General features: G+C 57.0%; 3 protein-coding genes across 3 annotated transcripts; 1 reads left to right on the top strand and 2 right to left on the bottom strand.

Moving 5' to 3' along the window:
* Positions 1-1,062: 1,062 nt before the first annotated feature.
* On the top strand, positions 1,063-4,983 carry GPN2 (GPN-loop GTPase 2; the record flags this gene model as incomplete). Its single annotated transcript, XM_079546180.1, has 5 exons — positions 1,063-1,479; positions 3,041-3,197; positions 3,385-3,545; positions 4,298-4,428; positions 4,911-4,983. 5 exons carry the CDS (start codon positions 1,063-1,065, stop codon positions 4,981-4,983), a joined length of 939 nt encoding a protein of 312 aa, XP_079402306.1.
* Positions 4,984-9,253: 4,270 nt separating this feature from the next.
* On the bottom strand, positions 9,254-9,995 carry SFN (stratifin; the record flags this gene model as incomplete). Its single annotated transcript, XM_079546133.1, is given in 2 exon segments — positions 9,254-9,301; positions 9,303-9,995. Coding segments are annotated over 2 exon segments (741 nt in total).
* A 2,534-nt stretch (positions 9,996-12,529) lies between these two features.
* Positions 12,530-24,124, bottom strand: ZDHHC18 (zDHHC palmitoyltransferase 18; the record flags this gene model as incomplete). The annotated part of the gene is given in 13 exon segments (XM_079546061.1): positions 12,530-12,608; positions 12,610-12,641; positions 12,643-12,730; positions 13,176-13,268; positions 15,384-15,503; positions 16,152-16,261; positions 17,670-17,762; positions 18,221-18,232; positions 18,234-18,280; positions 18,776-18,913; positions 20,384-20,533; positions 23,042-23,202; positions 23,880-24,124. Coding segments are annotated over 13 exon segments (1,368 nt in total).
* Positions 24,125-24,656: the final 532 nt, after the last annotated feature.

Raw genomic sequence — 24,656 nt, 5'->3', positions numbered from 1 at the left:
AGCTTTAAAGCCAATACTGCTGCCTAGATCAGCAGAGCTGCTGTGTTAGGTCCACAGCCAGCTCAGCCCAAAAAGCAGAGCGCATAGTTCACAGCTCCGTGAGACCTAGGGCAGGACAAGTACAGACAGGGCCAGCTGTGGCAATGTAACTGTCCTGCAGAAAGTTTGCTGCGGGCTCACAGCTTTGTCTTGCTTGGGCGTGACAATCCCACAGTCCCAGCAGAAACTCACTGGGATGAAAGACACGTCCTGGCAGCCTTCGGGAAGGCGTCTCCCTGTGGTCAGGTGTAGCAGCTGCTTCCTTCCATGCTTCTCTGTGACAAAGCCTGGGCTGCAGAGAGCCCTGGGCTGAGAGCTTTCATCCGTGTGACCTGGCGTTGTGGTGTTACATGTGAATTAAGTCTCCTCCGAGTCAGTGGGCTCCAGCCTTTTCCTGCTGCTTACTCTGCACTTCTCATTAGGTGTGGCAGAGACAACGTAGAGAGTCATTTCTCTGTTTTTGGAGGCGGAGGTGGGGGTGCTGGGTTTGTGCCTGGAGGAAACGGGTGGAGCGGAGAATCGAACCGGCAAACCCGAGGCACCATTCGGTCCGCTGCGCCCTCCGACCGCTAGGGGGCGCCGTGCAGGCGGTTGCCGTTCCGGGGCCGGAACGCGGTAAGCGGGGCCCTGCGGGCACCCGGACCCAGAGCTGAGACACCGGTGGTGGCGGTGAGCGGGAGGGGGAGCACGTGGGGGTGTGGGGGAGACGTGGGGGGGTTTGGGGGCTGGGAGAGGTGGAGAAAGAAGAGAAGGGCCGGGAGTGGGGTGTGGGGACGGATGTAGGCGTAGAGGGTGTGGGTGGGGACGCGGGGGGAGAAGGGGAATGGGGTGTGGGGCTGGAAGAAGGGACGCAGGGAAGGACGCGCAGCTGTGATGCTGGCTTTGGGTCCTCACCCTGCTGCAGCACCCTTCGTGATTCGCAGCCACGGGCTCAAGGCCCAGCTCGCAGCGTTCGTATCCATGGAAATAAAGCCGTGAATGAGAGCTTTGTATTTCTTGCTCAGGAGGAGGAGATGAGCCGCCATGTCTGAGAGCAGCAAGGGCAGCCCGCTGGCCTTTGGCCAGGTTGTGATCGGGCCTCCAGGCTCCGGCAAGACGACCTACTGCCATGGCATGCAGGAGTTCATGGGCAGGATTGGGCGCAAGGTGGCTGTGGTGAACCTGGACCCAGCCAACGAGGGGATGCCCTATTCCTGTGCTGTGGACATCTCTGAGCTCATCACCCTGTCTGACGTGATGGAGAACTTGAAGCTGGGGCCCAACGGGGGGCTCATCTACTGCATGGAGTACCTGGAGGCCAATTTCGACTGGCTGCAGGAGAAGCTGGCTGCCTTCAGAGGTCACTACTACCTGTTTGACTGCCCGGGCCAGGTGGAGCTCTACACCCACCACGATGCCCTGAAGAACGTCTTTGCACAGCTGGCCAAGTGGAATTTCAGGGTGGGTTCAGTGCTGTGGGCACTGCAGCTGTGCAGGGGCTCAGGTGCTGCACACCTTGCAGTCTGGGCTTTTTGGTTGTGGATGTGGCTGCTAATGGCTCTTTTCTTCACCATCCTGCTTGAGAAAGAGTTGCCCCAGAAGGCTGCGGATGCCCCCTCCCTGGAGGCATTCAGGGCCAAGCTGGATGTGGCTCTGGGCAGCCTGGGCTGCTGGTTGGTGACCCTGCACACAGCAGGGGATTAAAACTAGATGATCTTTGGGCTCCCTTTCAACCCAGGCCATTCTAGGATTCTATGATTTTATGTTTGGTGGGACAGGCAGGAGTAGCTTGTTCAGGACGTTTAACACGGTGCCGCTATGCTGAGCAGAAACATGGGTTCCTTCCTCCCAGATTCTCGCTGCTGGAAGGTTTGTTCAGTGTTTTATTTGAGTCAGTGCTGTATTTCAGGGCAGGGAATGCAGTGTGCGTGCAGGGCGAGTGCAGATCCTCTGCATTGCACTGTGAGAAATTCAGGTGTCATCTCAGGCCCTGCCTGCTGCTCCTGCAGCCAAACCAAATCGCTGTGCACATCGTAATACGTGCTCTGTGCTTTCTTGCACAATGGAAGATGCAAATTAGGAAGCGCGGGTGAGAAGAGTCCCATAACCACACTAACTTGCCTACGTTGCATTTGTTTTGCATTTGGGCCAAACCATGAATGTGCAAACCACATGTGATGCGAGCAAGAAGGGCAAGTTCGTTTGCTTGAGAGTGTCGCTGGGAATCTGCACATTAGAATTCATCTTTATTCAAATAAACATACACGAAACTGCAGTTACTAAAAAAAGATGGTTACGTTCCTGTTTTGATGGGCACAGCAGTGCTTACACCTGCCTGTGAGCTTTGCTCTGGCTTTTTGTTTTTTTTGTGCTGCAGAAGCACGGCTGTGACTCAACCACCCTCAGCTCCAGAGCTCTGCCTGTGAGTGGCATTGTGCAACTGCCAGCAGCTTAGCAGAGATTGCAGACCACATTGTTACAGCCGCGTGAAACGCAGGGAATCGAGCAGCTCGTTAATTTAGCGATTAATTATTATTTCAAACCACAGGGCGCTTGCTTCTCCTGGCACAGTGTGGTGTTCTGCAGTTGCTGCTGTTGAGCTGGCAAACTTTCCTGTGGGGAACGTGGAAATGTTGAGGCAGTTGTGTAGCTCAGGATGGGGGTCACCCCCAAAAACCTGCAGAGTGCAGCCGAGCAGGGAACTGCTGCTGCAAAGAGAGATGTCCTCAGAAACGTGGGAGCAGTTGGGGTGTGAGGGTGTCCTGCAGTGCTGCAGCCTTCCCACGGCCCTCCCTGCACACAGCATCCTTGCTCTGAAGCCCCCACGGGTGTGAGGGTGGAGATGGTGGACCTATCCATGCATTGTACAGATTGTATATCCATAGGAGGGTGTTTTATGTACGTGTGATAGCTTTCCCCACGTAGGAATCTGTGTGGTTAGTTACATCTGGGTGGGTTGTCCTTCTCAGAGTCTCCCAGGATGAAGCAGAAGGATTTTCACCTGTGTGCCTTTGCTCCCCAGCTGGCTGCCGTACATCTGGTGGATTCTCACTACTGCACAGACCCTGGCAAGTTCATCTCCGTGCTCTGCACCTCGCTCTCTACCATGCTGCACGTGGAGCTGCCCCACGTGAACGTCCTCTCCAAGATGGACCTGATTGAGCAGTATGGCAAGCTGGGTATGGCGCCTTTCAGAGAGGGAGACGTGGAGTCAGGTGGTGTCAGATGCAGATCAGCTGCCATGGTACAGGGCTGCTTTGCTGGGAGCTGGTTGGGAAAATGGTGTAAATCTCGCTGGGTTCTCGGTAGCAGGGAATCACCCACATCTACAACAGGTTTTCAGAGCCTCTCGGTGTTTCCCCACAGCTTTCAACCTGGATTATTACACGGAGGTCTTGGACCTCTCTTACCTGGTTGACCATTTAGCTTCTGACCCCTTCTTCAGAAACTACCGCCGCCTCAATGCGAAGCTGGTGGAGGTGATTGAGGACTACAGCCTGGTGTCCTTCGTTCCGCTCAACGTCCAGGTGATGCAGTGGGAGGAGAGGGGCAGAGAGAGCCAGCCAGGATGTTTGGGAGCAGCTGGGTGGCACGTGGAAGTGCAGAAAGTGGGGGAAATACATCTTCTGCAAAGGCTGCCCCCAAATCCCCTATTGCCTCTGCTGCTTTTCCCTCCGCCCCCAGAAGTTGCTGTAACAAATGGGGACAGTGGGGGCTGAAAGGCTTCACAGTGGAGAGACTCAAGGATGGAGGAGGGCAGTGAAATGCACCCAGACTTGCACATGTTCTGTGGCAGCCAAAGGAGAAGGAAAAGCTAATGGGCTTGGAGCTATGTGGGCCTCCTGTCCTGGGGTGGGGAATTGAGACTCCTTCATTCTTCGCCCGCATTGCAATTCTGAGCCATTACCTAAAACACTTTCAAATCAGGGAGAGCAAAGTAATTTGGAGATGGGAGGAACGCATCTGTGAGCGGGGACTGAAAATGTTAATTTTGCAGTTTGCAGAAGTGTCAACAAAGGGAGATGGGCTGAGATGAGCAGTGATGAAAGGGAGCGAGAGGGCGGAGGGTGTCAGCCCATCGTGTATTCAGACCCCAGGGGGGAGCTCCTCCTTGTCCTGTTGCCCTCTGGGCTCAGGGAGGAGGCAGGCAGTGCCATGGAGGCTTGGAGTGTAGTTCAGGTGGCCCACAGCCTCAGAGAAAATGGGTGGTAAAGGCCAGCATGAGCCCTTGCCCCTGGGAAGGATTGTGTTCCCTGCGTGTCACCTCTCTCCCTTTCAGGATAAGGACAGCATGCGGCAGGTGATGCAGGCAGTGGACAAAGCCAACGGCTGTTCCTTTGGGGACCAGGAGCACAGAAGCCTGGAAGCTCTGATGTCGGCAGCAGTGGGAGCAGATTTCCACTTTACTTCGTATCCTTCTCCACCGATCCTCCCTTGCTTTAATTTCTCCTGGGTAAGAGGGGCTGGAGGTGGGGCTGGCAGCTTGCAGGTGGTTCCTGCCATGGTCTGATGCTGTGTTGTGATGCAGATGCTCAGCCCAGAGCTCAGCAGGCAGTTGTCCATACCACAGCTACTGCATGCCTTGCTAATTGACGCTGTACAGGTGGGAGGAATCTTTTGACAACTCTCCTCTCATTCACACTCGCCTGAACTGTTTCTTTACGCTCTGTCCAAACCATACAATTGATTCTCCTGTACTTGTCGGGTCTGGGATCAGCCAGAGCCAGAAATAACTCAGGTGATGCGTGCTGCTGCCAGCACTGCTGCCTCCCTGCCAGCCTTCAGGCACATGTAGGGGTTGGCTCCTCGCTGAGAACGTTAGAGCTCCTTGTAGAAGGGAGTGTTTGAGCCCTGCCCTGCCGCCTTGTTTTCCTTAATTAGTGCGTTATCAGCACCCTTGCAGTGCAGGAGAAGTATGTGCAATCTCAGGACAAGACGGTGGAAGAAGAAGTGATGGATATGTAACACACCCAGCTCCGCCGCAGCCGCGCTCTGCTTCGACAGCTCTCCTTTTGCTGCTGAGAGTTTAAGGGACTCTGTGCTGTGTGACTCAGAGCAAGTGAAAGTCTCTCCAGGCAGAGGTCTGCCTGCTGCACTCCCTCACTGTGGGAATTTGCAGCAGTGGAATGGATGGGCTCTGGCTGAGGACAAAGCAAGTTGGGTCTTCTTGGGGCGAGAGAGAGCTGGGTGGGGGTTGTGAGAGAAGAGAAGCAAGGGAGGCTGAGCTTTGCCACGTCTCCTTTTCCCCAGTGAGCCCAAGGTAGATGTGGGGAAAGAAAAGTTGGCTTGTTTCTTCTCTAGTGAGACTTGAGACGTGAGTTCTTGGTTTACTTCCTAGGAGGAGGTGTACGTGGCCCTCGTACTCGGCTAGGAAGCCTCCAGTCTGTCTCAAGGAGGACAGAGAGAGGGTTGTTTTTCTTTTTTTTAAATAATGATGGACTCTTTCTTAATAAAACACTTTGTCTCGCTTTCATCTTGGGAGTTTGCTGAACCTGAATAAATAAAACCGAGTGCTACAAAGCCTGGGGCTAAAAACCCTCTGGTGGGAACGTCACAGCAGGGCTGTTTGCAGCGTTGTGTTCCTCTACCTGGGAACCGTGCAGGTCCTTCTCCAGCTGGAAGTGGGGCTGGGAGCCAACCTGACCAGAGTGTGAGCTGAAACTCCATCCTCGTGCCTTGCTGGTGTGGGTTTCCAGCCCGATCTCTGAGCCCCACATCTGATGCAAAAGGGACGGATGATGTGCTCATAAAAAAAATAAGCCGATTTATGGCCGATTTTTCATGGCTCTGAGAGATTTGATGGCTTAAAAGGGTGCTGTTGGGTCAAGCCAGAGTTACCCACGAGCTGCCAAAGCTTTCATAGCCGCTCACCTTCTGCTGATTTTACCCCTGCAGCACCTGCAGCCCCAGCCCTGCGGTGGGGAAGATGGAAAATCAAAGAGCTCTGAGCCCCGAGGGGAGCGCTGCCGTGTCCCACAGACCGGGTCCTTCTCCTGCACGTCCCCACGCCGGGAGGGGACAGATCCCGGGGGCTGAGGAGGTGACAGCCTGGCTCCCGTCGCTCCCGTTGAGCAAGCATTGGGCACGGGGCCAGGATTCGTCACCACGGTGCGGGCCTGGCCCTGGGGTCCTGGCTCCCAGCCCGTGTGGTCCCTCCTGCCCCCACCCCCAGCTCTGTGTTCTGTGGGGTCGGGGATTGGGAATGGTTGGGGATGGGGAATGTTTGGAGGTGGGGAGTGGTGGGAGATGGGGGATGGTCGAGGCGTTGCTCACGGCTCTGTGCACCTCCATCCCCCTGCCCCACAGCACAGCTCCCCCCCATGGATGGGTTCCAGTGCCCAGGACTGGCTTACTTCGAAGCAGTGGGCTTGGAGTGAGCTGATCCCAGCAGCAGCCCAGGAGTGTGGGGCTGGGACCAACACCAACTGGTTTCAGAGCCCCCCAGGCTTGGATGGGCACCATCCCTCACTGCCTCAGCCTTGTGCTATTCTCTGTGTGTGGACAGACACACAGACACGGAGCAAGTGGGACGGAAGGGTCCTTCCAGGCACTGCAGCCATCCCAAACATCTACTCCCAACCACTGCAAAGCCCATCACCAGCCTGGCTGCCTCCCCCTGATTTTGGGTTCAGTGAACTCCCCATCAGGGCAGCACTCACCATGGGCACCCCAAAAGCTGCCCTGCTGTGGCCAGCAGCCCCTGGGATGGGGCTCAGCCTCTGTCACCCAGCCTGGGGACAAAGAACAAGCCTGGCTGTGTGTCCTGCTGCCTGTCTGTCCCACTTAGGTTGTACAAGCAGTGCCAGTGAGGCAGCAGAGATCTATTCCAGCAGCCATAAAGCCATGGCCAGTAGCCACCGGGTGTGCGGCTGTGCTGGGACCTGCTCCCAGTGCCCACCACCCATCCCCAGCCCTGGGGTGGCTCTGAGTTGGGGACACTCCCTGGACACGGGCACCTGAGTCCCGTTGTGCTGCTGCTGCTCAAAAACCCTAAAATCCACATGCACAGCCCTGCTCTGTTCCTACTTTGGGAAGATAAGGACGGGGAGCCTTGTGGGTATCAGGGATCCCTCCCAGCCCCAAAAAGCCTCCGGGCTGTCTGGGAGGCTGGGGAGCAGCACGGCCCCAATCACACTGCAATCTGGGGCATGGTTATCATCTCTCACTGCCCGCCGTCCCCTCCCCGTGTCCCCAACCCCTGGGGTCACGGCCAGCGGGTGCCTGCGGGTCATCCTGCACGTCTGCCGGCCCTGCACTGCCCAATGAGCCTGAGAGCAGCTCCAAGGAGGGGTGGGTGCGTTCTAGGCAGGACAGAGGCCAACCGCGGAAGCCGCTCATTTTCCATTCAAAGGGAACCGATGGCACCAATGGACCCCAACCCCATCCTCAACCCCACGGCCTCTCCTCAGCTCTGGGTTGGGGGCTCCCAGCATTGCCTCGCAGGCACTGAGCCGGCTCTGCCACGGGATGCGGGGCTGGGTGAGCAGGTTCTGCTCCGCGCATCCTCCCACAGCCAGAGCATTCCCACGGCCCCATCCTCCCCACCCCAGGGTCGTGCCTCAGTTTCCCCAAACCCAACATTTGACCGTGCCCAAGCGCAGCTCGGCGCAATGTCCCCGATGTCCCCAAGCAAAGACCCCACTGAACCGGCACACCCTGAGTCACGCCGCTTCCTCCTGCCACCCCATTTCCCATCAAAGCCGGGTCCTGCCCACCACGGCCCAGCCCTGCTGCTCTCCATCTGATGAGCTCACGGCCCAGGCTGCCGGGACTGGATTTCAGTGTAATTAACTGTTCGTGTTGAAACTCGCGCTTTGAGAGCTGCGCCCTTCGCTGTGGCTGAGCGCCAGGGCCAGAAGTGCTGAGCTTTCTCCTGCGCCGGCACATCTGCACCTCCATGGGGATGTCCTCACCTTGGTGGGATGCTGTCACCTCCCCTGGGACAGCTCCATGTCAGTGCTGTAGGGGTTGAAACATCCTGAAATGTCCCCCCTGTCTGCACGGAGCCCCAGTAATGGGATCTGGGATACTGTGGGTTGTGTGGATTGGGTGGGGACACCATGGGAACGGAGACATCATGAAGGTGGGGACACCATAGGGAAAACATGGGGATGGAAACATTGTAGGGATGGGGACACTGTGGGGATGGGAACACCATAGGGACACCGTAGGGATGGGAAGACCATGAGGGTGGGAACACCATGAGGATAGGGACGCTATGAGGACGGGGACACTATGGAATAGGGGCATCATGGGGATGGAAACTCAGTGGGAACAGGAGCACCATGGGGATGGAAATACCATGGGGGTGGAGACACCCGGGGTCTGGGGAATGGGAATACCGTGGGGATGGAAATACCATGGGGGTGGGGACACTATGGGAACATCATGGAGGTGAGGACAGTACAGGAACGGGAACAGTGCAGGGATGGGGGCACCGTGGGAATGGGGACACACAACTGCAGGGTTGGAGACGTGGGGCACCCTCTCCCTGTGGAAAAACCCACCTGGAATGCCCACCTGGAAAGCCCTTTCTGGGACCTGTCCCTGAGGTCTGGGCTCGCTGAGTATTCCCACAACCCACGGCAGGGCTGGGAGGGGCTGCAGGCAGCCGGACCGGTGCTTTGGGGGCCCTGAGTGCTCCCCCAGCATGGCGTGGCATGCAATGGGACCGGCGCTGGGAGCTTCAGGAGCTGCCTGGGCATGTGCACGGGAGGAGAGATGAGGCGACCACAGAGGCAGGCGTGCACGAGATGGTTTATTGGAGCCGCACAGAGGCTTCGGCAATTCACGATCCTCCAACTGGGTGGGGGGCACATCGGACCCCCCTCCCCTTTTTCCCCATCCCGTCCCATCACCTCCTCCCACTGCCCCCAAGGGACCAGTGGCGTGGCTTCAGCCCCCCAAGACAGTGGGTTAGGGCTCCCCTAAGCCACGCTGGGGTATCTCCCAACCAAAATGCTAAAGGGGTGGGGGGGAGCATGACAAGAACATGGGGGGGAGAGGGAAAGGGGAGGCCCTGCCAAAGGGCAAACATATGGACCCCACTCCCGGAACTGGAGGGGGGTTGAGGGTGGAGGGTGGGGTGAAATTCCTTACCCACCCCTTCAAAAAAAAAAAAAAAAAAAAAAAAGGAAAAGACACCGAGGGGTTTCGGGAAGGGGAGGAGGGGGAGTCTGGGAGGGAGAGGAGGAGGAAGGAGGTGGGGGACGGACCCCAGCTGCGTGGGGGCCGTTCAGTTCTTGGGCTCTTCGCCAGCCTCGCCGCCGTCTTCGCCCGCGCACATCGGCTGTCCATAGCGTCAGGTTGTCCCTGAGCAGCTGCATGATGAGGGTGCTGTCCTTGTAGGAGTCTTCGCTGAGCGTGTGCAGGTCCCCCATGGCCTCGTCGAAGGTGGTCTTGGCCAGCGAGATGGCCTGCTCGGGGGCGTTGGCGATCTCGTAGTGGAAGACGGAGAAGTTGAGGGCCAACCCCAGGCGGATGGGGTTCGTGGGCTGCATCTCCTTTTTGCTGATGTCCATGGCCTCTTGGTACGCCTTCTGGGCGCTGTCGATCGTCTCCTTGCGGTCGTTGCCGGCGGCCACCTCGGCCAGGTATCGGAAATAGTCTCCCTTCATCTTCAGGTAGAACACTTTGCTCTCGGCGTCGCCGGCCTTCTTGATGAGGTGCTTCTCCAGCAAGCCCAGCACCACGTTGCAGACGCCCTTCAGCTCCTCTTCCACCTTCTCCCTGTATTCGTTCACCAGCTGCGCTTTGTCGTCGCCCTCCTCGGTTTTGTGCTCGATGCTGGAGATGACCCTCCAGGCCGAGCGCTGGCAGCCCACCACGTTCTTGTAGGCGACGGAGAGGAGGTTGCGCTCCTCGTTGGAGAGCTCGTCGCCGTGCTCCACCACCGCCTTCATGAAGTCCGCCATGTCCTCGTAGCGCTCGGCCTGCTCGGCCAGCTTGGCTTTCTGCACTTGGTGGTTTCTTGCCATGGCTGAAGGCGGACGGGCGCGGGACGAGACGTCGGGGCGAGGAGCGGGGCTGGGAGCCGTCGGAGCCTCTGCTGAGCTTCGCCGCCTCGATTCGCTTTTGGCTGAGCGTCGGAGCCCCGAGCGAGAGCGGGAGGAGTCAGCGAGGCTGAAGGAGCGGCCTCCTCCTCCTCTGCTTCCTCCCCGCTGAGCCCGCCCTTAAAAGCCAAATTGCCGTGAGTCATCGCGCCCCGAGGCAGAGGGGTGCTGGGGAAGGGGTGAGCGGGTGGCACCCACCCTGCCCTCGCTCAGGGTGCTGGGAGGGAGAGGATGAGCTCAGGGAAGTCCTGGGGTCCTCGGAGAGCCCCCCCCGTGTCAAGGGGACACCCCAGGGGGACTCTGGATCCGTGGAGAACTCTGGGTCAACGGGAGATCCTGCATTAGTGGGAGACTGAACCAATGGGGGAGCTCGGATCAGTTGGGAACCCTGAACCAATGAAGGTCCCTGGATCAATGGGAGACCCCAAATAAATGGGAGATGTGGAATCCATGGAGACCCCAGACCAGTGGGGGACCCTGAACCAATAGGAGAGCCTAGATCAGTGGGATGGTCGGATCCATGGGAGACCTGGAATCAGTGGGGTCCCCAGATCAATGGGAAACCTCAAATAAATGGAAGACTCTGAATCAATGGGGGACCCCAAATAAATGGGAGATCCGGAATCAATGGAGAGCCCAGATCAATGGGGGATCCTGAATCATTGGGGGAACCTGGATCAATGGGGGACCCCAAATAAATGGGAGACCTGGAATCAATGGAGACCCCAGATGACCGGGGGACCAATTGGGGACCCTTCCCCATCTGCCAGCAGTGCTCGGAACAGGGAGCAGTGGGGTCGTCACGTTGGGGTGAAGCAGAAATGCAGCAGCACCCGGTGCTCCCTTCCCAAATACCCTTAGAGAAACAGCACGGGGTGGGCCTGGCTGTAAAAATGGTCTCCTCCCAAAAATCCTATCGCTGTCATTTTTATATGATGATTAACTCGTTGGTAATTGCGAGGGCTTGAAGGGCAGGTATTTATTCCCACCGGTGGGGAAATCGAGGCAGGAGGAGCAGCACCTTGCCCAGCACTGCCACAGGGATCGGGGCCAGGATTGGGATCAGGGCATTCCCAACCAACACTGCCGGCTCAGGGGAATTGCCCTGGCACTTGGAAGTACTCAGCACCAACCCCCTCCCAAAATATCGGGGTGTCCCCAACCCCAGGGCAGCTCCACACCCACAAACCCCACCGGAGCCCCATTAAGGCTTCTCCAGCTCTCCCCCAGACCCATTGCCACGTCCCCCACCCTCTCCGTTCATCGCAGCAGGGCACGTTTCGCTCCCTTCACGCCGCACTGAAAAGAGTTGAGATTTTTTTTTTCCAATTTTTTTTTTTTTTTTTCATTCTCATTTTTATTTTACTTCTGCCCAGGAGCGCTGGCGGCCCCGATTAGGATCTGCGCTCAGCGTTGCGCTGCAGTTTCGCTCTCAGCCTGTTCCCACACGCCGGCACAGGGCAGGGTGCGGCGGGCAGGCAGCACGTGGGGATGGGGCCAAGGGCTTCACCAGCACTGTGCCAGCACCCTCGGCCCCATCCCTTCCGTTCTGTCCCTGCTGGGGTTGCTCAGGGCTGGGAGCTGCCGGTCCCAACTTTACGCGGTCCCACTCCCCCTCCAGCCAAGCGGTGGGGGCTGTGGGGTTTGGGGCCCAAAGTGGAGCCCACATGGGCACTGCCTGACCTCACGGATGGAAGGGGCTGTGGTTTTGAGCAGAATGCACTTTTGCCCCATCTCATCCCAACATGGTAGCACCCCCCCATCGGAGAGTATGGGGGCAGGTCCCCCCCAGGGCGCAGCGTGGAGCTCGAGGGTTCGGGTGCTGCCAAAAGCACCGAGCTGCTGCCAAATGGTGGCAATGAGCTGAGCAGGAGCTGCAGAAATATTCTGCTCTACCGGTTTTGGTGCAAGTTAGGGGGGGAGGAGGAGGTGAAGGGACGAGCCCCAGCTCTGTGCCCTGCTGGGGGGGGGAGCATGGCCACCCATCACACTCAGAGCACCCACAGATGCCCCTAAACTCACACAGCTTCAGCAAGGGATGCAGGATGGAGCCCAGCACCACAGAGACAGACAGGAAACGGGAAAATCTTTATTTCATTACAAAAGTAAAAGGCAGAATCCTACCAGGCTTGAAGCCCTTTGCACAGGGGGAAGGGACCCAACCCCTCCATCAGAGCCCCATAGTGATGAACTGGGGGGTGGGGAGCTCATGAGGAGGGTGAGTGTTGACCATGCACCATCCTACAGGGTCAAGTGGGATGCAGTGGGCAACACGTGCTGGCTCAAACCCAACCCCCCCCCCCCCCTCCCCAGGAGGAGCCCCCAGGTAGGGCTGGGTGCTGGGAGCCCTGGCTCAGTTTATGGCCCTTCCCCACGGTGAGTGGGAGGCAGGAGGAACGCAGTATTGCACTCGGGAGGGATGCTGTATGGCTTTTTGGCCCCTGCTGTGGGTGGGGGGCTCAGAAAGGCTTTGGCTTGCACATGGCTGCTCTCCCCCCTGTCTCCCAGCAGGAAGGGGGAAGGCACAGCTCTGCAGAGGCACAGGCGGTGCTGATGGCTGTCGTCATCGGGGAGGTTCGTGGGATCCTGGCTTCCCCAGGGTGCTCCAAGAGGGGCAGAGGGGCTGCCAGCCTGCGGAGCTCCATGCTGCCCTGAGCACACTGCACAGCCCCAGGACCGGGGAAGGAGGAGAAAGAACTCACCTTGATGGTAGGCACATGGGAGGACAAATGTCACATTACACACAGGGAAACTGAGGCACGGAGAGATGGAGATGAGGGGTGGAACCATAACGTGCTCCCAGTCCGGACAAACCACAAACACATCCCTGCACCATGCAGGGCACTACTGCAAACATCACGGGGCTGCTGTCCCCAGGCTGGGCTGACCCAGTCCAGCTCCATCTCACAGCACTCAAGGGGGGGGAACACACACAGGGAACACACAGGGGGGAAGCACCCTGCTGTGCTCACCCAGGCTGCAGGAAGGCGGTGGGAGCATGCAGGTATCAGCACGGCTGGAGGGTGATGGAGGGCTTCACAGGCAGAGCCAGACATGCGGTGGAGATGAGACGGGCTGAAGGAGAAAAAGGAAATCCTTTCTTACCAGCCAGCCCCCAGAATGCAGGGCCAGGGGCAGAGGAGAGGGCACGTCCCATCAGGCTGTGCAGGAAACAGCGAAGTCCTGGCAGGCATCCTCCTGGGGAAGACACCAGAGTTACGCGCCGCAACGCCAGCGGGCACGGGGTGTGCGAGCTGTGATGGATGGAGTGCGGGGCCCAGAGGGAGCTCAGCTCCAAGCAGAGATGCATGAGCAGGGCGACACTTGGCCCTGCCCTGAGACCTGGGGGCAAACCCCCTCCCCCAGCTTCAACTGGTGCTCAGCGCCCCCCCCCCCCCCCTTGCAGCCCCATCCTGCAGGAGGGCGCCCAGGCGAGCCCTGTGACTAATGCACCATCCAACGTCAACATCCTCTTTTGTCTTAAAGGAATAAAATAATAATCCAAGCAATTAACTCTTTAAAAATATAATTTTATTACAACGAGTAATCAAGGAAACCGGTTTCAATAAGAACAGGAAGGAACCTGGGCCCCGCTGATGACCTGCACACGGCTCTGTTGGCCCCAGGTCCTCCTGCTCAGCCCTTGCTGGCAGGGACAAACCCCTGGGACAGCTGTGCAGCAGCAGGGACAAAGGGGCACAGCAGCCTCTCCGGATGCCAAGGTGGCTTTTAGGCTTGCAGGCTGAAGCACGCAGCCCATGGGATGGCACGGAGCCACACTGCTCCCATTGCGCTCAGTGAGGGCCATCTGCTGGGATGCAGCAGAAATGGAGCAGCTGCCACACTCTCACCTGGGCCCCTGGGGCCAGCCGAGCTTTCTGCAGAGGGGAAGGCAAGCTGGTGGCCATGGCAAGCTGGCAGCCCTCCATGTGGGCTGGCTCAGTCACCTGCTGCATGCAGCACAGCTCTGGCTAACTCAGCAGGACAAGCTGCCCCTGCCCCAGGCTGAAACCCCTGCCTGCAACTCCCAGGAAACCCAACCAGGCAGCTTGACACAAAGCCCTGCAAGGCTCCAGCCTGGTCCCAATATGCACAATGCTATCTATGTCAAATATAAAAACATTACATAGAAAAAAAAATCTACAAATTGTGCAAAATTATCCAGCAGCTTTTAGTAACACGATTCAAGTATTGCTAACAAGGCCTGTGAGTCTCCCTCTACTGCTCCTGTCAGCAACCTGCAGAGCTGGGAGCCCAACCCGGCTCAGCCACATCTCCATAGGCTGGGAATGATGCACCAAGGCACACAGGGATCACCCTGAGTTCTCTGCTGGCCCAAAACCCAAAGCAAGAGCACGATGTGAGGCTGTCAGAGATCAGAACCCGCTTGCTGCTCTCTGTGTAACCACCTGGGACAGGCACAGCCCTTGGGAAGTCACCACTTTCCTGCAGCCTTCCATTCTCCTACAGGTTGGATGCAGTCGGGCTTCCCTGGCAAGTTAAGGATCCCAAATCTCACAACTGGAGCTTCCCACAAGGAGAGCTGCAGGATGCTGTATGTGTTTCTTCTTCCTCACTACGAGGGTCCTCCTAACTTGTGCCCTTGCTGCAAAGCTTTGTCTTACTGCCACAGCCAACATGCCAAGATCTCCCCAGCATTGCCCCGGTGAGCGGACAGAATACAGAACCAGCAGCAGACAGGACGCCCAGCCGGCTCCCATGGCTGCACAACCACAACTCAGCAAGGCACAGCAGCTGCTGGAAAAGAAAAGCCACTCTGGCAGCAGGTCAAGCTGAATACCTGGCCTCTAAGACACACAACCCCTCTGCATTGGCACGGAGGAGCAAGAAGCGTTCATGGATACAGCAGGGGCACCAGGGAGCTTCCACCTGCACCAGCCTTGCAGGCAAGGCTCAGCAGCACAGCTCCAAGCAGGATCCCTCTGCCAGCCCATGCCCCATTCTCAGCTCCTCTCTGCCCCACGCAGGGCACGCAGCCACTCCCCGGAGTGATGCTCCAGGCTCAGGGCTCTCCCCAGACCCATTTCGCTTCCCAGGTGCAGGAGGGATCCCTGCTTCCCCGGCAGCCCCGGGGTGCTGCATCAGTCAGAAGTCCAGGCAGGTCACATCACAGTGAAAGGAAGAAACAAAAAATAATAAATAAATAATAATAATAAAAAAAAAGGCAACGTATGGCTCGACCGAGTCTTTGGCAGATCTGCATCACAAAGCTGTGCTGCCTGAGGCCAGGGAGATGGTGAGAAGGGAAGGTACTGCTGGAGATGGGTGCAGGCATGGCGGGCACTGGGCTACACCCCAGCACCACCTCCTACCATGCTGGTGTCAGGTTTGGCTCCAAAGGAAGGGATTTCGTTCTTTGGACTGGCCGGCGTCCCCACATCTGGCTGGATGAACCCTCGTCTGTCTATCAAACTGGAAAACAAAAGGAAAAGACGCGAGGGGAGGAGGGTTAGGATGCAGGACATGGAGACCGGACGCACAGCCACTGAATCAAATCATTTTCAGTGATGGTTTCTGCAGACCCTCTGCTGGCCTGGGCTGTAAACCAACCCTGATCATAAAAGCAAAACCTTCCTGACACGCAGACAGCTCTGCTGTAGAGATGGAGCTGATGACCCACAGGAGGTCTCCACAGCTCCCTGCCCACCACACAGCCAACAGAAAGGTTTGGGTTGCCACAGACCCAAGTGGGAGCTGCAGAAGGACTTTATAACAGGAATACAAACTAAATGTGGAAAGAATCTAGGTGAAATGTTGTTCTGCAGCCTCCCAGCACGCAGCTCAGCTCCCTGAAACGACATTTAGCATTGCTGAATGGCAATGCTGGCATTTCAGTACCTCTGAGGCCAACAAAGAGCAGTGGGTAATGCAGGGAGCAACGCAGAGAGCAGGATGCAGAACGCAGAGCTGCATAGCAGGCAGCCTAACTCTGCCCCAGTGCACCCTCTGGTGACAGAGCAGCGAAAGCAGCTGCTTGCAGCTCCCCAGACAAACACTAACAGCTGTTCTGGAGAATCTGGTGGGATGCTGCCAAGCATTTCGGGTCATCTGAGCTCTCACCTGGGATGGAATGGTCCACACAGCACCGCACAGCAGTTTGTGAGGATACTTTTATGGCTGTAAGGATTGGCAAACTCTGAACCCCTCTTATTTGACCAGGACCCTTTGATCTGAAAAGAAAGGACACGATTAAGGTAGGAAAGAGGTGATGGTAGGTAATGGCGCGATGGGGGGCTTGGTTCAAATCCTCGCTCAGGAGGTGGGAGGTTGGGCTTAATGCAAACCTCCTCCCTCTGTGTGATGAGCAGCAGGGCAGCATGACGGCAGCGTGCCGCTCCTGCCTCTGCCCAGGCTCAGCAACCAGAAGCTCCAGAGCCGTGTCCCTCTATGCCATGCACCATCAGTGCCACTGCCTGACCCTCACCCCTCTTTATTCTCCGCTAAGCTGAAAGCTCTTCAGAGCAGCGCTCTGCCTAACGGTCCCTCTCATGCTCCAGAGGTTAAACAAGCAGTGAGGGAACTCCCAGGTCGTTCTGCAACAGGAGGAAGTAATCTCATGTCCCCACCCTCAGCAGCTGTCACAAGGACTCTGATTTTGAAAGTCAGGGCACATTCAGCATAGGCGCACGCAGGCGGGCAGATGTTGTACCCAGCCTTGGGCCCCTGGCTGCAGTGAACCATTCACCACCCTGTTTCCTCCTTCTGTTTTTACTCCCCCTCTGCAGATGCAGCACGTGCCTGGGACGTGGGCAGCACAGCTGGAGGAGCTTTGGGCTCACGGCTGGTGGGGCTGGGCTGTGACAGCCTGCTGCAGTCCAGCCAACCACTCTCAGCCAACAGAATGGGGAGGAGGAAGAAATAAAAAGAGGAGAAAAACAAACAAACAAAAAGGATTCAAACCTAATGGGATGCAGTGCTAGAAGCTTCCAGCAAGGATGACAGGTACTTCTGATCAGAAGGGTGAATTTTGATTCCTTCTGAGGATCAGACAGATCCTGCTTTTCCATACAGTCTGCCCTTCTCAGGGCACTCACTCAGCCCTTTGAGTCTGCACCACCCCAGCCTTTAAGGCACACCTCTTGAGAAGGCATCTGTGTATTTTTTGCTTATTAGACACGAGGAACTAATAGAGACAAAGGGACTTGCCCAGGGTCTCTCAGGAAACCTGTGGTTAGACAGGATGCTGAATTAAGATCACCCATGTCCCAAGCTAACACCCAAACCTCAGGGGCCTGCTTTCCTTTTTTTAACCTCAGAACTCCTCATTTTAAGCAAACCCATACACAGAATGGAAAAAAGCTCACATGTGTGACCCTGCTGACATTTCAGAGTGCTGCCTCCCAACCTGACACCAATGCTGTCCTCCCACCACGCTGCTGTTTGCTGCTGTTCCCTTGCTCAGCTCTCCAAACCGGGAGCACAGCTGCTTCCTTGTCAGTGAATTATGGCAGAATACCTCACCCAGATCCTGCACCATGGCCAGGGAGTCCTGGGAGCCTCACCTCTGCTAAGAGAGCAGGAGGGCTGGCAGCCCCTCAGCAGATTTTGGGGTGAAAAGATGAGGGTTTGGCTACTCACGTCTTCGTTCGTGGTCAGGTTCGAGGCAACTAAGTAAGTGTGAAAACCTGAGAGGCCCAAAATAGACCAGACTGAGAAAAAACAAATCACCAGCTCCAGCACAGTGAAACAAAAGTCAAGGAATTCTCAGGGAACAAAGTCATCTACACAAGCTGTTTTGGGGAGGTACTCACAGTTAAGACCACACCAACTGGGCCATGAAAGCACCCCAGCTACCTCTCCATCCCCATGCCATTCTGCAGCCATCCACCAATGCATGACTTTCTCCAGATGTTCCTCATTCTTCAGAGCCTTGCAAGCTGGGAATCAAGTTTGCTACCCAGCCTTAGTCCCTGGCAATGAACTACAAGTGGGAGTAAAGATGAAACCAAACTGGTGATGCCATCAGTCTGTGAGCATCGGATAGCTGCCTGCCCCAACCTGGCACCTGGGGTCTGATTAAACCATGGGAAATACATCAGGCCACCCCTATGAAGAGCCAGCTTCCCTTCTCTGTTACACAATTAATTGTTGCTGCACCAGTGCTCAATTGTCCAAGCAGTTGTTGGCACCAAAAGGATATCTTGCAGGTGTTGTCTTCAGAGTGGTGAGGAATCCATCTCTCTGAGAGCCTGCAAGGCAAATGGGACAAGGAACCACGTTCCAGCAGGCAGCCTCACACCTCCAGGCAATGCTTCACTCCCCAGCACACAGCCACCCCCCGCAGGCCAGAGGGATCTGCCTGGCTGCCCAAAAACACCTGCAGGCTGCAACTGTGCAGAGATGTCAGTGAGCAAGTGCAGGTCCAGGAGATTTAGAGCTGAAGGAGAGGTCACCTGCCCTGCAGGGCTAAGTGAAGACACACTTAAAGCCCACACATTTGGGATTGCACAAAATGCATTTGCTCTGGAGGGGGATAACTCTGTCGCCAGCTCTCAAGGTTTGTCTGCAGAGAGGAGAGGAGCGAGTCAGGGCTTCCCCGCAACGTGAACCCCCATTTATTTGGGATACCTGCACTGGGAAACCAGGCTCAAACCCACACAACAACCTCGTGCTGCCCCAGGGCCCCGAGCTGCTTGTCTCCTAAAGCAAGGTGTGCTGCTGCTGCTGCTGGCAGCCGGACTTACGCAGAGTGAGGTGGGTGACGACGCAGGCGAAGATGAAGGCTGTCAGGAAGGAGAGGGAGAGGATGAAGGCGTAGAAGTAGCGGTAGTTGCGCTTCCCCACGCAGTTGCCCACCCAGGGGCAGTGGTGATCAAACCTCTCTGGAACACAGGAAAACAGTGAGGCTGCTGCTGCCCTCCACACGCTGCTGAGCCTCTGACAACCGGCTGAGAACCGAGCTCGCACCCACTGTGCCGAGATCAGCAGCTCTCAGCAGAGCATCATTGCTGAGAAGCTTGAAGCAAGCCCTGCAGCCTGTTCATAGACCCCTTCTTAAACATCATTTAAGGTCAAAAATTTCCTATCACCATGCACTGCAAGCTTGCAAGCCCTGTGACCGGTAACATCTCCCATTACTAAAACTGAAAGAGAGCAGGGAAAGCGTGGCAGTTTCTCCAGCACCCAGCAGCACTGGGTGTGTACCCACAGCATTGCTGCTCTCCCTCTGTGTGTTTGCTCCCTTTGCAGGAAATAATATACAAAGTTATGAAAATACAGCTCTACAATCCAAGAAACTGCCTGGGAACCCAGGGCAGGTACAGTATGCCTGGAAGCACTCCCAGCTTCTAATGAAAGGGCTGGATTGCAGACTGAAGCACTGCTGTAACCCTGCTGCAGGGGACATCAACACAAACAAAACTCTGGCACAAAGTCAGTGCATGCCTGCTCACCCAGACTGTACCTCCCCAAATGCTGTCCTGCCTGTGGCTGCTTTCCAGGCAGCAGATCCAGTGCAAGGAGGAGCCCCAGCCACCCACAGCTATCCTCAGACATGAAACACATAAGAGCTCCCAAACTTAATCAGAGCCATGGGGTTCTGCTGCTCCATCTGCCCCAGTGAAGTGCAGTGCATGGCTGCAGGGCCCCACGGGGGACTACCAGGAGCCTCACTCAAGGAGCAAAGCCTCTGCTCGTGCCACTGAGCCCTGTGCCGCTGCTCTGCCCACTCACACTGCTCCCTGCATGGGGCCTGGCTGCATGGAGCCTTGGGGGCTTTTCTTGTCTTCCTTCCCTCCTGCCCCACCGCAGCCAGAGGGCACAGAGTGAACGCATAGATGAGCTACACCACAACCTGCAGCAGTTTCTGTACCACCCAGAGGCCAGAGACAGCTTGGAGCCTGCTGCAAACATTGTGCTTGGTGAAGCCTTAACAGAATCACAGAATCACAGAACAGCCAGGGTTGGAAGGGACCTCAAGGATCAAGAAGCTCCAATCCCCTGCCACAGGCAGGGCCACTAACCTCCACATTTCATAGCAACCCAGGCTGCCCAGGGCCCCATCCAACCTGGCCTTGAACACCTCCAGGGATGGACGGGGCATCACAGCCTCTCTGGGCAGCTGTTCCAGCAAAACCACACATCATGGAACACTCCCCTCCAAAGCAGGGGAAAGAGACACAGAGCACTGGACGTGCTGAGCCCTCAACCCGAGCCACTTCTATTTAAATGAGAAGAGGCCAGACCTCTTGCTATTCACCTTATAACCCCTTGTGAAAAGCAAAAGCAGTCTGCTCAGGAACCTAAGCCACCCCTACACCCATGGGATGCAAACTGCTGCTTTCGGGACTCACCGACGCAGTTGTCGCAGACGCTGCAGTGAGAGGTGCGGGGGGGACGGAACATTTTGCAGGTGTAGCAGTATTTGAGCTTCACCACGTACTTATTGATGACCACTTCCATCGTGCGGGCTGGCAGGCGGTACGTGGAGGTCCCCATGGCATCTGCAAGGGAGAGGAGGGACAGTCAGAGCAGTGCAGGGGACACCTGACCACCCCAGGACCCAGCTGACACCCCACGGGACCCCAATCCGCTGCCAGGCACGACGAGGCATTGGCACATCCCCATCACAGAGCAGCACAGCAAGCACGTCTCAGGTGCTCCAAGGAAGATTTCATTGACCCGTGCACATCAGTGGCACGAAGGGTTCCTTATCCTCGTGGGTGAAACTGAGGATTTGCAGAGGTGCTGTGCGTTTCACCTGTGCGTTGTGCACTTGGAGCTGGCAGCTAGAAACTGATTATCAGCTCGGCAAAATTGGGAGCTGGAAAACCTCTGTGCCATGTCTGCGATTTTGGGTTATTTGTTTGTCTCAGCCACTCCTGAAAGAGCACCTTTCCCACTCCTGGGGAAGGCTTTGAAAATAGAGATGTAACAGAGCAAGGTAAGAGGAAAATAAATGGATTATATTACCAGCAACAGCTGGTGCAGCAGGCAGCATCTGCAGCCAGATTACTGCTGTCAGCACTTATAAATAGAAACACAGATAACCACTCTGAGAAGATTTTCAAGCCAGTTTGTTTAGTCAAGTACAGAATTATCGCCTTGCAGCTGCCCTCAGTGGGCAGATGGGAAATGCTCCATGTCAGCTCTGCTAAAGCATTTCTTACTGAAGGTCAGGGTGCACACACCTTCCTGGCACTGCAGCACAGCAGACAGTGGCACTGATGCAGTGAAAAGCAAAGAGCTGGGGGCTGAGCCCATCGCATCATTTGTGTCCAGGTCTGGAGCCCCAGTACAACAAGGACAGAGAGCTGTTGGAGAGGGTCCAGAGGAGCCACAAAGATCAGGGGACTGGAGCACCTCCCCTACAAAGACAGGCTGAGGGAGCTGGGCTTGTTCAGCATGGAGAAAAGAAGGCTGCGGGGTGACCTCATTGCAGCCTGCAGTACCTAAAGGGAGCCTACAGACAGGAGGGGAATCAACTCTTTGAAATTATTGATAACTGCAGGACAAGGGGAAATGGTTTGAAGTTGAGGAGGGGAGATTGAGGTTGGATGTCACGGGGAAGTCTGTGCTATGAGAGTGGTGAGGTGCTGAACAGCTGCCCAGAGAGGCTGTGATGCCCCGTCCATCCCTGGAGGTGTTCAAGGCCAGGTTGGATGGGGCCCTGGGCAGCCTGGTATTAAATGGGGAAGCTTGTGGCCCTATATGTGGCAGGGGGTTGGAGATTTGTGATCCTTGAGGTCCCTTCCAACCCTGGCCATTCACCTCGTCCTCCTTGCAGGGCTCAGGCTGCTCAGCCCAGCCCTCACTATCTGCAGGATGCATACGCAGAGGTTTGTCGTGGTTTACCACAAGCAGCTCTGAAACCCACTAAAGCCTCCAGGAGGGATGGTTCCACTTGGAGTGAAGGCACAGGTTAAGGGCTCCATCCTTCTCACACTGGCGTTCCAAAGCATCCCAGCACTGGACATCCCCCCCCCCCCCTGCACTTCTGGCTGAGTGCTTCCAGCTTACAAATCCACAGTCCTTTACTACACCCCAAGAGTGGATTCCACCCCCCAGGCCCATCCTGCTCTCTCATCTCCTGCTGTGCAGCCCCTCCACCTTCCCAATGCTGACCTGAGCAAGGAGTGGCAGCTCAGTTCCATCACAGCAAAATTCCTGCTGCGGGGCGACCCCACCAACACCAGCGGGAGGGAGGGCAGTGAGAGATGGGACCATGCATCAGAACAGACCACCCTCACTCACACTGAGATGAAATGACTGAGGGACCGCTCTCTGTGCAGCAACAACCTCCATCTCAGCACCAGTTTTAGCTCAGTCGCGGCTGTCCCGTGAAAACAGAAAAGAGGATCTCATCCCTAATTGTTTTTAGAAACATTTCCTTGATCCAGGAACCCTACTCAGGAGATTCTGCCTGTCAAGTTCTCCCCTCAAATCCCAGCTGATGTGGGGATAAGCACATCATCTAGGGAAGCTTTTTATCTTCCAAGCGTGCCTCTTGCTTTCAGCAGCTTTCTAAATGCTGCTGATTAATCCTCATCAGCTTTCTGTCTTGTCAGAGTCTCTGCACTACAGCCACGTCACAGAAGGGCAGAGGGGAGGAACTCAGGTAGCACAGAACTGTCTCTTCCAAGAGAGGGAAAATAAACCGAGGTCTGTAGGCTCGGCTGGAAATCAAATCCCCAGAAATCCCAGCCCCAGATCTGAACTACGGCACAGACGATGAACGCTCTGCCTGTCTGCCTCCACGAGTGCAGCAGTGTGACTCTGAATGGGGACTTTGTGCACCCCCAGCTGCAGCACAGCCACTGACAGCACCATGTTCAGGATGCTGATGTCGTGAGCTCTCCTTCATCTCAGCTCTGTACAGAGCCACAGCCTGACTTGCTGCTGTGCTACAGGCACAGGGCTTTGCCTGGGAAAGCAACGGGACAAAGCAGAAAGGAAAGCTCTAAGCAGACAGCGTGCAGAAGCACCCGCAGCAGAGGGCCCAGCTGTCTCACCGATGCGTTTCTCCAGGTCTGCAGCCTCACTGGGGGTGGCTCTGGGCAGGATCCCGGGGTCCCTGCAGCTCGTCTGGAGGAGGCAGCTGATGACGAAGAAGAAGAGGACAGCTGCGATGATGGGGATGGCCAGGGTCAGGTGACGGGCGAGGAAGGGACAGCTGTGAAATGACCAAAAAAACCCCAAACTCACATATATAAGCACTGTTACCTCCCATCCCTTCAGAACTAGCTATCGTTTATTATACAGCATACTACAAATTATCGCGGGGACGGGGTTGGGCTGAAGCAGAGCCCTCTAACACAGCAGGAGCCAGCACAGATCACGTCCCGTAACACAAATCCTGCAGCACCGGAGCTGTGCGGGGCAGCCCCGTGTTCTCCAGCACCAAGGCAGCACCAGGAGCCAGCCGCTCCGCACAACCTCTGCCCTCCTCAATCGCAGCATCGCCAAACCGCAGGATATCCCCACTAGGAAAGGACCCACGGGGGTCACCGAGCCCGACCCCCCCCTCCCCCCCCCCCCCCCGCAGCCCGGGTTAAGCAGGGATCAAACACGGCACGAGCTTTGCCCAAAGCGGAGAGGGAAAGGAGCGCTCGTTTTCCTCCGCTTCGGGAGGCTCAGCACCGAGCTCGGCTGCCCGGCACCGCGCATCCCCCGAACAACCGGCACGGAAAGGACTCCGAGCTCAGCGCTGCCTCCTCCTCCTCTTTTTCCTCCTCCGGGTCCCGGCAGCTCACGCGCAGAACGGGAAGGACGGACGCGATGTCTCGCACCGCACAGCGGGCACCGCCGGCCGACGGACGCGAAGCGGCGCTGGGGGCTGCGCGGACTCACTCGAAAGCGAAGAACAGAGCGCTGGTGGCCAGGATGAGACCGAGCGTGAGGGCGAAGACTCCGCTGTGCCCCGCCAGCATCAACCGGCCGCCGCAATAGAAGCGGTTGCGGCCCGGGAACACCTCCCATTTCCGTCGGGGCCGCCGGTTCTCGCCTGGATGTTCCGGTACAACGGGCGGCGGGGAAACGGCGGGGCCCGGAGCGGCGGCACCGGGCGGGATCTGCCGGTACTCGCAGTCCTTCATGGCGCCGCCCGGAGCCCGCAGCGCCCGGCCCGGCCCCGCCCCGCGTTGCAGCGCCCCCTGCCGGCCGCCGTGGGAGCGGGGTGTGACCGGAGAGCGGCGTTGCGGGGCGGCACGGCTCAGCACGGGGGAATCGGGGGGGTCGTTGCACAGAATCACAGAAAGGCCCGGGTTGGAAGGGACCTCCAGGGTCACGAAGCTCCAACCCCCTGCCACACACAGGGCCACCAACCTCCACATTTTACAGCAGCCCAGGCTGCCCAGGGCCCCATCCAACCAGGCCTTGAACACCTCCAGGGATGGACGGGGCATCAGCCTCTCTCGGCAGTTGTTCCAGCACCTCACCACTCTCATAGTAAAGAACTTTCCCCTGACATCCAACCTCAATCTCCCCTCCCTCAACTTCAAACCATTTCCCCTTGTCCTGCTGTTATCCCCCCTTTCCAAGAGTTGATTCCCCTCCTGTCTGTAGGCTCCCTTTAGGTACTGCAGGCTGCAATGAGGTCACCCCGCAGCCTTCTGTTCTCCAGGCTGG

This window comes from Tetrao urogallus (assembly GCF_951394365.1).
Source record: "Tetrao urogallus genome assembly, chromosome: 23".
Lineage (NCBI taxonomy): Eukaryota > Metazoa > Chordata > Aves > Galliformes > Phasianidae > Tetrao > Tetrao urogallus.
Note: the sequence above shows the minus strand (reverse complement) of the source record. Positions and strands in the feature narration are given on the sequence as shown.